General features: G+C 34.2%; 1 protein-coding gene across 1 annotated transcript; it reads right to left on the bottom strand.

Annotated features, from left to right (window-relative positions):
- Positions 1 to 1,997: 1,997 nt before the first annotated feature.
- Positions 1,998 to 10,502, bottom strand: LOC137402389 (angiopoietin-related protein 2-like). Its single transcript, XM_068088889.1, has 6 exons — positions 10,353 to 10,502; positions 9,724 to 9,775; positions 7,329 to 7,547; positions 4,689 to 4,739; positions 3,363 to 3,499; positions 1,998 to 2,120 (listed from the first exon to the last, which is right to left on the bottom strand). The coding sequence occupies exons 1-6, from the start codon at positions 10,500 to 10,502 to the stop codon at positions 1,998 to 2,000; spliced, it is 732 nt and encodes a 243-aa protein (XP_067944990.1).
- Positions 10,503 to 14,850: the final 4,348 nt, after the last annotated feature.

Below are 14,850 nucleotides of genomic sequence, written 5' to 3'. Positions count from 1 at the left end.
TTTGTATTGTTTTAATTCATTTGACCTGCACATAGCTTTTTTTTGAAATACATGTAAACTTTGAAAGTTAGAATGTCAAATGTTGTCATATGTTAAATACAAATAAATATTGTTATATGTTAAATACAAATAAATTTTTTGTCCAAATACTTTTATTACTCAGGCAACGGCGTGTAATACAGCTAGTATCATTATATATATAAGAATGTATATATCGAGTCATTATAATTTTATCTTAAATTTACCAATCAACTGTGCTATAGATATACATGGTTAAATGATAAAAAAGCATGCTAATTGCCTAAATATGTGTGAAAAATTCTTATTGGTGATTTTGTAAGTTTGGATACATTCTCTCTAATTAAATAACTATTAAAGTTTTATCGCACAACTTATTATACTAAAGATAGTTTTTTCAGATGACTTCCTCTCATGCTTTCACACTTAGAAGTTTTCACCACAACCTCAAGTTTCTTGGTTTATACTAGACTGCCTAACATTTATATACTAATTTACATCCTCTATGCATTACTCTGTTGTAAAAGAAAGGTATTACCAACCAGATGCTAACAAATAATAATGTAAAAAAATCCATTACAAAGCACTATTCCAGGTAAGTTTATATAAATAATATTAACAGATCATTGTTCATATGAGCAGTGACTCAAATATTTGACAGACTAAATATTTTTAATGAAAAACTAAAGTTTTTCTTTGACATGATTTAGCCAAATAAAAAATTATTTGAGAAATGGTTAAAAGAAACTGAGTGATTTAGAATCTATATTTTATAAACAAACTACATGCAACTCCTTTCTGCATGTAATCGCTATACAAGTTTAACTATAAATGTTGTGCCTAGCTGTGTGATCCTGTATGTTGGGGTTAAAATGCCCAATGTATTGTCAGTCACTGTGATAGTATTTTCAAGGCGTAGGACATATCTGAAAATTCTTTCTATTTTTCATCAACATAATTTTCTTTACTCAGTGTTTAAATTATTTTTCACAGTTTGCAGCCTAAATCATTTTAATTATAATTTTAATTTAAAGGTTGACTTGCAACAAAATTTACATTACAGCAATTTGTTATCAAAAGATTCACTATGTTTTACTCTGCTGTGTTGTAGGTGCAAAATATGTGGAAATGTGATTCCAAGCTCTTAAAACCTCTAAAACGAACAGTTAATCACCGTCATCACAAAATCGCCGTAGATTGAAATCAGTTTATTTCTCTGACGTAGTCATTACATTTGGTTATTGTTTTGTCACGTGATGTTCTCACGTAAATTGAAAGGCCAATAAAAGGCTCAATATAAAACTTCTCGTGGCACTAGTTTATGACAAACACTTCGGGTTTTGCTGAAGGACTCGTAAAAAATATAGATGCTGACTACTTTACAGTTTTGTTTCGGCTTGGTCTAACCGTCTAGTCGTAATCTGATAATGTGACCTATACTTCTCGAATAACTTCTGCAGCATTTTTCGATTATCACAGGTGACCAACAGACTCGTCATGTTTATTACACAATGATATGTACTCCTTCGAGCTAAGGTTAAAAAATTAAACAAATTTTCACGGCAGGTTATAAGATATCAGTGCTGAAAGTGACAGCATTACAATGATGATGAGATAGACACATAAGAACAATAAACATGGTTTTATTGAATGCGTGAAGTATAGTTGTAAAAATATGTCGATGAATGAGATTGTGTGAAAGTGTAAATAGAAGCTATATTGTACAACTACGTCCCATTTGAGCATATTGTACAACTACATGTACGTCCTTTTGGAAAGATATTCTAGTCTACGGCAGTCTCATGATGGCGACAATTAACTGCTCGTTTTTGAGCTTCTAAGGGCTTGTAAGCACATTTCCATTTATTTTGCACCTACAACATAGCAGAGTAAGACATAGTGAACCTTTTGATATCAAATAGCTGTAATGTGAATTTTGTTGCAAGTCAACCTTTAAGCCAATCTGAACAGCTATAAGCTTAGTTTAGCCAGAAACCTTGATAAGTAACTGGACAATGTGAAGTTTTGTGGTCATACGTCTCAAACTTCCTGTTGTTGTGCAAAGTGAAGGAATCACCTGCATCACCAGTATACCCAGCAATCTGTAAAAAAGAGAATATAGATAATAGTGGCACTTTTTTGCTGCTGAAAATGCTTAATGGTTAAAATTATAAAAGGTTATTTAAATCAGAACCCATGATCAGTGACATTATTTTTACACTGATACATCTTCTACATTTATATATCAATTGTTGTCTCGTGGTCCTTCACAGGTTGTCACCTGACTTATTGTACATTGTGACTTTAATAATCACATTTTGCTAAATTTATTAACCAGAAATTGTTGTAATCGAACTTTTTATGATTGCAATGTTTAATCATACATATTACTCATCACATATTTTTGCCTAACTCATTAGATATTGTCATCACACTCATCACTTGTTGTCACATTACTTACAAATGATATATTTTATATACTTAATGGTTTATGTACATCAAATATTGTATAATATGTAATATTTGTGTTTGTATATTATATATATTGTGTGGTTTAATTGTTATTGTATACTTAACTAGCTATTTTGGACTACAACAAACTATGAGTGAATGAATTGAGAGCAATTGCTTTTATTACATTCTTAATTTTCAATTCAGATGGGTGGTTAAGAGGCGTGTTTAGAGAAACCAGATGGTGGTTAAAAATGAATATTTTATTGACCTGGCAGAAGGTAAGTAACTGATGTGTACAGTATGTAGATAGAGAAAGCTTGAAATATGGATAATTAGTACTGTATATGTAGACTAACAGACTCACCAAAACATGCACCCGCATGTAAAAGCATCTATCTACATGTATACACAATCAAGCCCACACTCACAAATATTCACAAATGGATGTACACATCACAATCACACACGTGCAGTTGCACACTTACACACTTACAAACACACACATACATCTGTACTCACATGTGTACTCACATGTGTCTTCACAAGTGTATGCATGTGAGTACACATGCGTACTCACAAGTGTACTCGCACATATCCTCACATGTGTACTCAGATGCAAGGAAATTTGGGTACATTGACACACAGACGCACTCACTAGAAACTTGTCACATTTGTTAAAATAGGATGTCTACAAACAGTGCATGTGATATTGTTATTTAAATAAAATATTGACTTACATATCTAAGCAGAAAATTAGAAAAAAAGAAAATTAGCACTCATAGTCAAATCTAAATAATTGTAATAATATGGAAATGCTAACACACAAAGTATGGTACAAATTCTACTAAAGAGAACTTGCTAAACCACTAGTTGATTGTTTCAGTACTAACATGGCTTCTGTAGTCATCACTGGCATCGTCAACATAAAATGTAGAGTAGTTGGCTGTTCTGAACTCTCCATCATGCGCTTCCATGTATATATTCAGTTTACGGTTTTTTCTGGTGAGATAGTAAAGCCCTTCAAGTCCTACAGATAGATACAGTGTTCAGTTCAAGCCTCATTTATTTAATTTGTACCTAAAAACAAGGAGCAGTAGGATATTAAATTCAGGCGTTACAATTTATTTTTTAGTTGAACTCGCCACTGTTTGTTCAAGTTATATAAAAGGCATAAGGTAAACCGTTTCTGTGAAAAAAAAACTTGAATCAGAACAATAAGATGATGAAACACTTAATAAAAACAAGACAGTGCACTGATAAAAATATTTCATTTGAAAAGCAAATAACTTCTGCATTTATATTTATAATATTAACATATCGTAGTTCAAATCAGCAGTGACTCAAATATTTTACCACCAAAACATTTAACTAACTCACCTCAGTAGTGATTCGAATCAGTTATAGTTTGATTTTTTTGCCAAACCTCAAAATCAATTGACATTTGAGTTGAAAACAATGATGTGATTTATAATTTACATCTTATAAACAAACAAACTCTTTTCTTTATGCAATCATTTAAAGTTAAAAGTTTAACGTTAAGCCAAGTAGTGTGATCCTTGTGAAATTACTATTTAAGAACCTGGATGATTATATGTTGGTGTTAAAATGCCCAACCTAGAATCACATGTAGCTATCCCAATCTTATGATAGTATTTTCAAGCTGTGAAGTATAAATCCCAAATTGGCTGAAAGAAATAATATGAAAATTACATATCTTAGTTTAGCTGCCTGATACTATAGGCTTTTAATACATTGGACCTTTTGGTTTTAATGGTGTAAGGTTTTGTTCTATTTAGTGTTACTTGATTCTATAATAATAGCAAGAGTGATAGAAGTAGTCTTAAAATATACACAGTCATCATAAGATAGGGAATTCTTATAACAAGTACCTTACCAGCCTGGTTGCTGATTGTCACTGTCGGAAAAGCTCAACATACAAACGTGTGCATAGAAAATTTTAAATTTTGATAGGTAAACTGTTTCTAGGGGTTATAAGGTACTTGCATGTAAACCCAAGATTATAGTTTATTTATGTGTCAAAGATGGAAAAGGCCGAGGCTGAACGTTGAGTTCAACAGCTTGTGGACAAAGGGCTCATCGAGTCGGCCAGTAGCACGTGAAGTTCTCTGGAGGTACTCATCTGAAAGTAGCGTGGAAAGTGGTGCTTCTGCTTCGATCATAGGCAATTGAATGCGGTCTCCAAGCAGGACCCCTACCTCCCTTTCCCTGTTTGATGAACGTTTCAATGCGTTGTCCAGCAGCAAGTACTAAACATAGCACGCTGGACCTGGTCAGTACCTATTGGCAAATATCTCTGGATGTAGATGTACAGGAGAAGTCAGCTTTTGCTAGCTGCACCAATTTCTAGATATAGGAAGTCCTGTTTTTTGGGCTATCTCAAATCAGGCCACTTTTCAGAGGTTGATGGAGCGAGTCTTACATGGCTTGCATTGCGAGACGTTGCTGCTCTACCTGGATGGTATCATAGTCAACCCCAAACTTTGACACACACACTCACGGTAGTTAGAAGAGGTGTCTCAGCAGCTGAAGGGAGTTGCCCTGAAGTTAAAGCCATCCAAATGTAAGCAGCGCTTGTAGTAGCCTAGTATCTAAGTCATGTGATGAAGTCTAGAAGGGGCAGCTACTGACCTGACCTGCCTTACTGTACCTACTTGAAAACCAAACCGCTGTGTCAATGGCCAACCCTAAGGTTAACAACAAAGGTCTACACCTTCCCTGGTTTCAGTAAGGAGCTGGAAGACCGGTTGAAAGAGCTCGTAAAAAGACATGAGCAAGAAAAGCATCGGAGACAGCAGGAACAAAAACTCATGTAGAACCAGCCTGGCCTGCAAGTCCAGCACTATCCTTGGATTTTACCCCATAGAAAAGGCTTCTGGAGTGACTTAGCACAACTCTCCCCTGCCAGCCTAAACCACTCAGCCACCTGACCACCATGGAGAGTGAGAGTAGTTACCCATGCTAACAGCCAATCAGGATTGCCACATGCATAGAGCTGCCAGAACCCAAGTGAGCAGGGTTGCTGAAACGACTTATGACATAGGATATTTTGTTTCTGCACTTTTAAAGAGATCAGTCAGACAAAGCATTGCTCTTACAAATAAAACTGCCATTTTTTTCAAAAGCTCATTACCATGTTTTCAAGATCAGGCAAAAATCTACACTTCTTGGCTTGATGCTGAAGTCACTGGAGCTTACAGGAACATGAGAAAAGAAGTCTCTGTCATGTTTGTTAGACTCAAGAGAAGAGACTAGGTCTAATGTATGTGTAAAAAGACAAGCCAGGTTTCCTCAGAGAGTATGACTGAGCTTCTCGGCAGCTCAAAAGGGCGTTTTACCAGGTTGTCTCTATGGGCTAATCTGCTATCAACAGAAAGTCCGATTTGAGACACACTTGGTTAACGCTCAAGCCACGATAAATCTGAAGGTTCCAGTTTACAGCTTTTTAAAAAAATGTCTGTGAGTCCACCCACTGAGACCGTTAGAAATCCATGAACCACTCGACTGGATAAAAGAAGTAGATAGGCTGAGTTGGTCGGTTCAGGTCTTATGTGTTGTAAAGGAAACTGCCGATTTCCTTTACTCTCCACAAGACAGTCAAGCGATGATACCGAGTGTTAAAAACCAATTATCTATTTATTTTATGTTTTCAAATATACATAATCGTACACGTATGACAGGCAATTCAATGCATTCAAATATGCAGTAAGTGTACAGCCTGCTCAAATGATCAAATCGTGCTCATTTTACATGTTTTTTTAGGCTCTACCGACTTTTCTCTTTACATTTGATTTTTCTCTTAACGTAATTTTTGATGTGGATGGTGACGCATCCACATAAGAATTACGTTGAGGATGCCTGGTCTCCTCAGTCGTCTAGGCAACCTCAACAGTGATCAAGTCTTCTCTTGTAAATAAAAGATTTTGCCCAGCCTGTGACCGTGGTGGCCAAGTGGTCAATCACTACAGCCGTGGTCACAATAATCTGCAGTAAAACTATTACAAAATATTTTTGTATTATAATGATTTTTTGTGTCGTACATTTTGATCATTAGAGCACTAGATTCATTAAATACATAACAACTTTTGGCAATTAATAGGCAAGATGATTAATGAAGATGTTAAAACTGCCTCAGGATGCTTTTCCAAACAGATCACCAAACGAAAATATTGATTCAAATAACAAAAACAGAATCCAAATTTGGAAATTGTTGGTTTCTGAAATGTTAAGGCAACTTATAAGTGACATATTACAAAGTTGAAATATGTTTTCTGTGGCAATGAAAAATAATTTGTTAACAATGTTTTGTTCTGTTGACATTTTGTTAAATATGTTGTATGACAAAATCAATACTTTTTGTTCATTTAGTTATTACTATTACTGTTATGATGTACAATATACATGTATGACAAATAAGTTTAAAAAACTATTAAAAAGATATGAGAGGACTTATGGTGACATGATTTATTCTGCTGGACATCTTCTGTCTTTTTAGTAGCGCCCTTACCTAATCATTTACTCAAGTACCTAATCATTGTTGTACGTATTTCCAAATCTTTATTCATAATTAAAATTGTACTAATCAGGTGAATTATTTGACTCGAGTAGTAAGATTGCTTCGTTTGACACAAACATGCAATTAACTTCAATATAAGAAGATTAATTTCAACACAACCATGACTACTAAGGCTTAAGTTTAAAGCTGTTGCACTGTAAAACACTCCAGTTCAAGACTTTTTAGAGTTTGAATTTGCATTGAAATTCAATTTTTCATCAGCTTTTAAAATAATTGCTGTAATCTCTTTGAGAATGTTTCATATAACTCTAAAATGCTTTACCGATTGAGTACTCTCCATTGATTTCTCCAAAACCATCAACATATTCATTCCATCCTCTGTAGAAGTTCACAGTACCATCTAGTCTTCTCTGTATAACAGTCCAGCCAGATTCATGGTCAAACTGACAGACTGCTCTGATCAGTCTCCAGTTTGGATCTGGACGAAGGATGTAAACTGCACCAGAATTTCTCTCTCCTTTCTCAAAAGCATCCTGACAGTCTAAAGACAAATGTTATTTGTTATTCTATGTTATTAATATTATTTTATAGTTCCTGGCGTAAACTCTCAACCTAGAGCTGATACTCATTTATTTTGTAAAACAAAAACAAACAAAATATATTGGCAGCTAGGATGGCCTTTAATTTCATTTAAAAATAGTAATGAATGACAGTAAATGACCTATACAGTAAATATATAGGCCATTTACTGCTTACACAAAATAAATCAACATCTGACTATTCATGTTAAAAACAAGGTATTAGGACAGAGGTAGAAAAGCTACAGCATGTGAAATGGAATGGATTCATCCCGTTGGTTTATTGAAACAGGCTTGTGGAATGTAGGTACAAGAATTAAGGTTAGATGTAAATTATCTCATTTACTTTTTAAGACTTACCGTTTGATAAATCCTTTTAAAAATAATTTAATCTTTATATGCATTTGCGTTATAGCAACTAACTATTGGTTACATCAATTCTGACAAAATCTGTACTATCATTTCAAATCTATTTTATTTTTGCTTAGAACACATTTTCAAGCTTTGCAAAATGACAGAAGTTTTTCTATCATAAAAAAGTAATGAAGGGACAATCTTGAAAGCTATAAAAGAAAATTCCTGCTTTTTTCTAAATATTGTTAGGGCTCTGGTATCAGCTAGCACAGCAGTGAAAATTGTTTCAGAATACAGTAAGGAAGATTTTTATAAATAAAATAACTTTTACTTTAATTTACTTTTGGAGTTGAAAAAATATTGATCGAGATCATTAAAATTTAAAGTCGCCATGTTGATTTCAGGCTTAAGTAGGCGTCAGTATGGGTTTAATATTTTGGTTATAGCTATTGCCAGAGATATCATTAAAGCATATTTGTAAATTTTTCTGATTATTCAGAAATTTTTATTCATAACTAATCAAAAGTTTTCTTCTACAACCTAGAAATCACTGTACATGGAATGGGTATCTTTTCAAGGTGAGATAACTCACACTGGTAGCCTAGCTACAAACAGAATTTGTGAGTTACCTTGCAATGGTTGCGAATGATTTAAGCCACTTAGAGGATTTCCTTACTCAGCAAAACCAATTCAAAGAGACTTTCTGAGGAGTTTTTAGCTAAACAAGTGTGGTTTAAAACTTTTACGGTTATGATTACTGCTAGCAACTTCTTTTGAGTAACACAGTAGTTCTACTATAAGACTTTTAGTTTTATGGAAGTAAACGGTCACCCTTTTTTTGCCTCTTGCATCTGAGACAAAACGGCCCCCACTTTAGCCCTATTAGCATTGATATCCAGAATATTCTACTCATAGGGTTGGGTATCCTAGGAAAGGTGTTGAGTTCATGAGATCTTTAAAGCACTTGAATGCAATCTCCTAAATAACATTTTTATATTCCCTGTACATTTCAAAGTTTCTTTGAGAAATCACAGAAGCATTTCATTGCAACGTTGTCACAAGGTAATGTAGAGACAACTTTGTGGAAAAGTTGTACTATGTACAACTTTTTCAAAGATGTACATAGTACATCTTTAGAACATAGTAAACATCTTTGGAGCCGTTCCAGCAAAAATGTACATAGCACATTTTTGCTGTAATGGCTAGCAAATAATATCGCACAACATTCTCACAATATTAAAAGAACGCTTAGTATTATTGCACCAAAATTGTTTTTTATGATGTTGACTCAAAGATATTAGCTAGTCTCTGAAGAACATTACGTTTAGTAGACTTTTCATACTTTCTGACGATGTGGCCAGATACCAGTACAGTTCAACTTTAGTTGAACATACTGCAGCTGCTGGATTCCTCTTTGAGATGGTGCAGGTGTGTTTTATAGTCTAGAGCAATCACGATTATGTAATCCAAATGAAGCAAGAGCTTACACTAGTGAAATGCATGCAAGACAGGCTTTGTGAGTTCATGAATATTAGCTAGGGCTGAGGTTATACAAAGGGCCGGTAGGATTGGCTGAACTCTGTTTATTAGTAATGTGACGGGCTTTACTTTTTTAAGCTTGTCACTCGAATTAAAGATGGTATTGAGAAAATGGCATGGTATGAGGATGGTTCTATTTCTTATGGCATAGGTCCCTTCATCCAAACTACATGTATATAAAGTGTTTAGCGAAGCTAGCTAAAACCAGACACTTGTATGCAGTATTACAATATGAGCTGCATCTACCTTGATATGCGGCATCCAAGCATCTAGTACCATCCTGTGGGTAGCAGCAATGCTGAAATAAGATGAGAATACAGAGCTTTCAATTTAATGGGTTTTGAAAAACATACATATAGTAAGCCTATATACCTCTTAATCGTTAATCTGTAATTATGCCTACATTGTTCACCAGTCATGTGAATTGAACTAGTAATTAAACAAATGAATTTAGAAAATTTTAGCTGTAAAATGGCAATTGACAAGTCCTGTAACTATTGATTGACAGGCTGCTATTTTCATAATTCAGTTATATCGTTGGATGAATTGTCTTTTTTCATGGCTAGTTGCTGTTTTTGTTGGACGCTTTTAATAGTTCTATAATTAGTTACTCTTTCTGCTATAACAACTGTCTGGGGTGTCAAACAGTTTTAATTTAAACTGAAATGCGTTAAAATTTATGGTTATGTATGTGTGATTTTAGCCTGTGTAGTTGGTTGTCTACTGGATACTAACCATTTTATTGCCACATTACTCATTGAGCCAAGAGTTATATCATAATACATTAAACTCTTTTAAAATATATTATTTTTTTCGTTTCGCTCTATTTTTATGGAAACATAACTGTCACAATAAAATAATAACAGCCACCTTACCTTCCTCCAGTTGCATTCTTTGTGCTCCAAATAGGTCAGACCATTGTCTTTTTCTGCTGTCATTACATCAAGATTAGAAGAAAACATATGACATTCATTTTGTTGTTTGTCAGCGAGGGCAGAGACACAGCTGTAGTCTGATGTACACATGTTGGCGCAATGTGAGAGAGAAAAACTTTCTGCAACCATACATAGTTTTTTTTATCCAAGAACAATCTTTTTTACCACTCAGTCAGTGGCTCAACTGAAGGTCTGTACAAATAAAAACTGTGCTATCACCAACACCAGTTTTGAATAGATAGCATATAGTTGTAGCTAAACTCAATCAAGACCAGAATTAAGATTTGCACAATAGGCCTACTGAATAATTGCTGAAAACCTCTTTACAATTAAATAATAGATTTTTCTTTAGTAATAGAAGTTATGAGATATCAAAATAATGAAACAACACTCCACTGTGATATAACAATATTGTATTTACCTTGCATAGTGACACCATGATGTGACGAAAGGATAGCCCGGGTGATGTTATCTCTAATATAATAGATCCTTTTCTCTGCTTCTAATTTATGGACAATACAGAGTAGAGCAAATAAAAACCAGGAGCATTTGTAAGCCATCCTAAATAACAAATAAGCTAGATTTTATAATTTCACTACTGATAGACATGCTAATCTTATTAATTTCACAGAAGTACGTACATCGAGTGTTTGACAAAATATTGACTTGTCACCTGATTAAACAAACCAAATTAGAACAACAGAATTGTTGAAACCTGAAGTGTCTCTATGGCATTAATGAAGGAGGTAAGTTACTCTACGAAAATCAATAAAACAGCTGCTGATAGCATGCAGAGATTTGCAACCACAATGCATTGCAAGCGCATGCTTGACAGTCTGAATTCAGAAGTAACAGAGGAGTTTAACTATATAATTCTCATCGACTTTATCTTGAGTAAATTATTACTCAAGATAAAGTCGATTACTGGTTTACAGAAGCCATGTTCATCACAAAGACTGTATCAGCCTTTGTGAATTATGCAGTATATTACAATATTATTTTTCTGCTCAGTGTTTACATTTATGGACCACTGAATGCAGCCACTGATTTTGGGTTGTATTGTTCTTGCTGCAACCCTGCCCAGTTTGCATCTAGATTCATTTTGAGTGGGATGAAACTTTTTATAGATTTGCCAAATTTTCAGCAGTTGCACCAGTGCTGCCATAATTAGGGATTTTTTGTTGATTGTTAGGTTACCTCTGTTAAACAACATATGCGCTTGATACAGATTACCAATTTTAGATACTTGTAAGTAGTAGGCTCCATGCAGAGGTCTGGAGCACCAGTAAAGCTCTCTATCATTAGTGTGTGATTCTATTAGTAAGGCAAGCATGTGGAAATTAGCAAGCAACTTTTCGATCATCGATAGAGAGACTTTTAAGCTTTTATGCTCTGTTCTTTTTCTCTCGCTGTACACTTTACACTCCCTCTATTTTTACTAAGATTTGACCTAGTGGTATCTGGCTTTAGGTGAAGTTCTCTATGCATAGTCAGCAGCCTGCTTAATTCTTCGATGTATTTCAAAACCTACCTGATGATTTGTTCTGGGTATTTTAATACCAGCAGTTTGTATGTGTTTATTGCAGTGACTTGGTTGCTAGCTTAGAAGAACTTGCCAAACAGGTTTCCTGTATTTAGTGATGGCCTTGTGACCAGCTTCAATTTCATTATCGATTGTGTTTGCAGAATCCAAACATATTCACCTTAATTTTATAAACTTTGGAGTATCACTTCTTATTACTACACAATTTGTGTAAACAGCATAGCCTCTCTTGAAGATTAGCCTACCAAATAATTTAATACCTTTAGTCATACCGATTTCTCTGCAGTAGGGATAATTACGGTGTATTAGCACAGCAATGCCAGGTTAATGTTTTAAATAGTGCCTGGTGTCATTAAATAAGGTGAGGTAGTTTATCTTGGTGTTATATATAACCTGGTACCATATTAGATATCATATTACTTAAAAGACTTAGGCATATGCATATTATCAAAGGTCATAATGAGTCACAAAGATAGATGCCAGGCTTAATTTTATCCTCGGCTGCTTTTTTGTTATTAGTCTCTGATTCAACTTTTAAAAGATTCCTTTACAGTATTGATTGCCACAACGCTCTGAAGTAGCTCTCAGGTATTTGATTGATGATATTTGAGTCATTTGCCTTTTAGTAGTTTATCCAAGCAATAGCAAGTCTGGCATGTTTTCCTGCTGTATCGACCGATTGCTCTTTCCTTAACAAACTGATTTTTGGATCATTGAGGGTTGCGCAAAGTTCCTTTGCAACCACCGATCAAATTCTGACTAATTTATCTCCTATTTCCTTACAACTACTTTTAAAAACACTCTTTGTTAGTGAAAAAGCACTTTGTAGAACGGTACTTTTTGGGAATCGCCATTGTTTGGAATCTTTTGTATTTGGAATACATATTGTTTTTTAAGCAAAAGATCTGAACTGTTACTTTCTCCAATTATTTCTTTAGACTGCTTTGCCATTTTAGTTAGCAGATATGTCAATTTTGTTGACTGAAAGGTTTGGATCATGTCATGAATAGATTTTGCAAATTCTTCATAAACTTCACTCTGCACTTGATAATTGTTTTCACACTGGCGAGTTAGTCTTGAGCCAAAATGCTTTGGTGTTGTTCTTTGAGCTTAATTATTTAATTGACAGTAAAGTTATGAGCGACATTCTGCTTCCAGAAGTTTTTTTATACTTTTTAAGTGCTCCATTTAAAAATATTTAGTATAGGTTTCGTCAGCTCCACTTTTAACTGGGAATACACTATGTGGGGACTACGAGTAAAAAGTTTGCTCTCTTGCTTTTCTATTTCGTGATGTGGTACTCACTAATACCGAGAGTGCTGTAAGCAGCTGGTTAACAGATTTCAGTGCTTTCTTTGCAGCTTTAGATATGCAGATTCCATGTCATTTAAGTAGCTGAAAACACCTCTGAGTGGGCGTCCAGCTGTTTGATACAAATTGCCATTGCTTCGTGCAGTTTTTCCTTAAATTAGCAGAATGCCGACCATAATTGGGTTTTGAAATCTACCTTGCTATAACATTATTGAAGACTGGTACACATCAGCATAGACCAATTTTAATGGACCAATAGGAAGTGAGAAAAGCCACTAACTAAATTGAGCAAGTTTGGTTGTTTATTAATGTTTTGTGCTTCTAAAACTTGTAGAAGCTTTTTAACCAAATTAAGATTTGATTGGAGGTAAGTCGATAGCTTTGTGTACACAGGTACTCAGTCATTTAGGTTTGGGTTCTACAGCGAGCTGAAGTCTTTTCATATCATGAATAGAATCGATACAATTAAAATTAACCGCATTATTAGAGTTATTGTGAACCTTGATGGGTTTCAATGGTATAGCACTTAAGTGAATAGAAATGCTAAGGGTTGAGGTACAAGAGCAGGTAAATATGACCTACATTAGCTGTATATTCATTACATTAACAGAGTGAGAGGTACGAAGATGCCAAAGCTTACATGTTTAAGTGTAGCTGTTACATGCAGCACGTTTTAAGAAAAAAAGAGAGATAGACAGAAAGAGAAAGACGAGGTAAGGAAGAGACAAGTCAGGTTTAGACATCAATTAAAAGTTCTCTCCATGAATCTTGTTTTTTATTCCACTACAAACAGACTCTTTGCTATTTGATAAGGATATATTAATAGCATAGTTGGGCAATGTGCGGTTTGTAAATATGAACTACAGATAACTCAGATGAATCTTACATGTATACATTTTTATATTAACATGCTTAAATTTTATCCGACTGCATTTTTGTTTCTATCTTGAGTTGTGTAAACTTTATCCTAACATGTTTATAGTTATATCCTAACATGTATATAAATCTATCCTACCCCATTTATATTTATACCTTGACTTATCTATAACTCTATTCTAACATGTTTATACTTATATCCTAATATGTCTATAAATCTATCCTACAACATTTATATTTATACCTTGATTTGTCTATAACTCTATTCTAAAATGTTTATACTTATATCCTAATATGTTTATAGCTCTACCCTACCACGTTCATATTTCTACTTTGACTGATTTATTACTTTATCTAAACATATCTATATTTCTATCCTGGCATTCATCTTTATTATAAAGGTTCTCCTTTTTGTAAGGGCTCACATTGCAAACTTCTGCTAACAGAATGTTTGTAAAAATGCTCCTACAGGTATAAAATAAATACAAATTTTGTAACATAATTTTTGGACTGAGCTGCTTTTAAGGCAAAAGAGCCACCATTAACTTTAAGTGAGCTTTGTGGATAATGTAAAGCTGTTCCTACTAAAACTGTTGTATATTGTAGGGTCCATAAGCAGTACCTTATTTTTTATCATTTTAAGGTAGCATCATCAGCACTATCTCTTTCAGCAACTTCTAAGCTGTGTTGTTATTTTTATTTTCAATG

Source organism: Watersipora subatra, chromosome 8 (genome assembly GCF_963576615.1).
Source record: "Watersipora subatra chromosome 8, tzWatSuba1.1, whole genome shotgun sequence".
Classification (NCBI taxonomy): domain Eukaryota; kingdom Metazoa; phylum Bryozoa; class Gymnolaemata; order Cheilostomatida; family Watersiporidae; genus Watersipora; species Watersipora subatra.
Note: the sequence above shows the minus strand (reverse complement) of the source record. Positions and strands in the feature narration are given on the sequence as shown.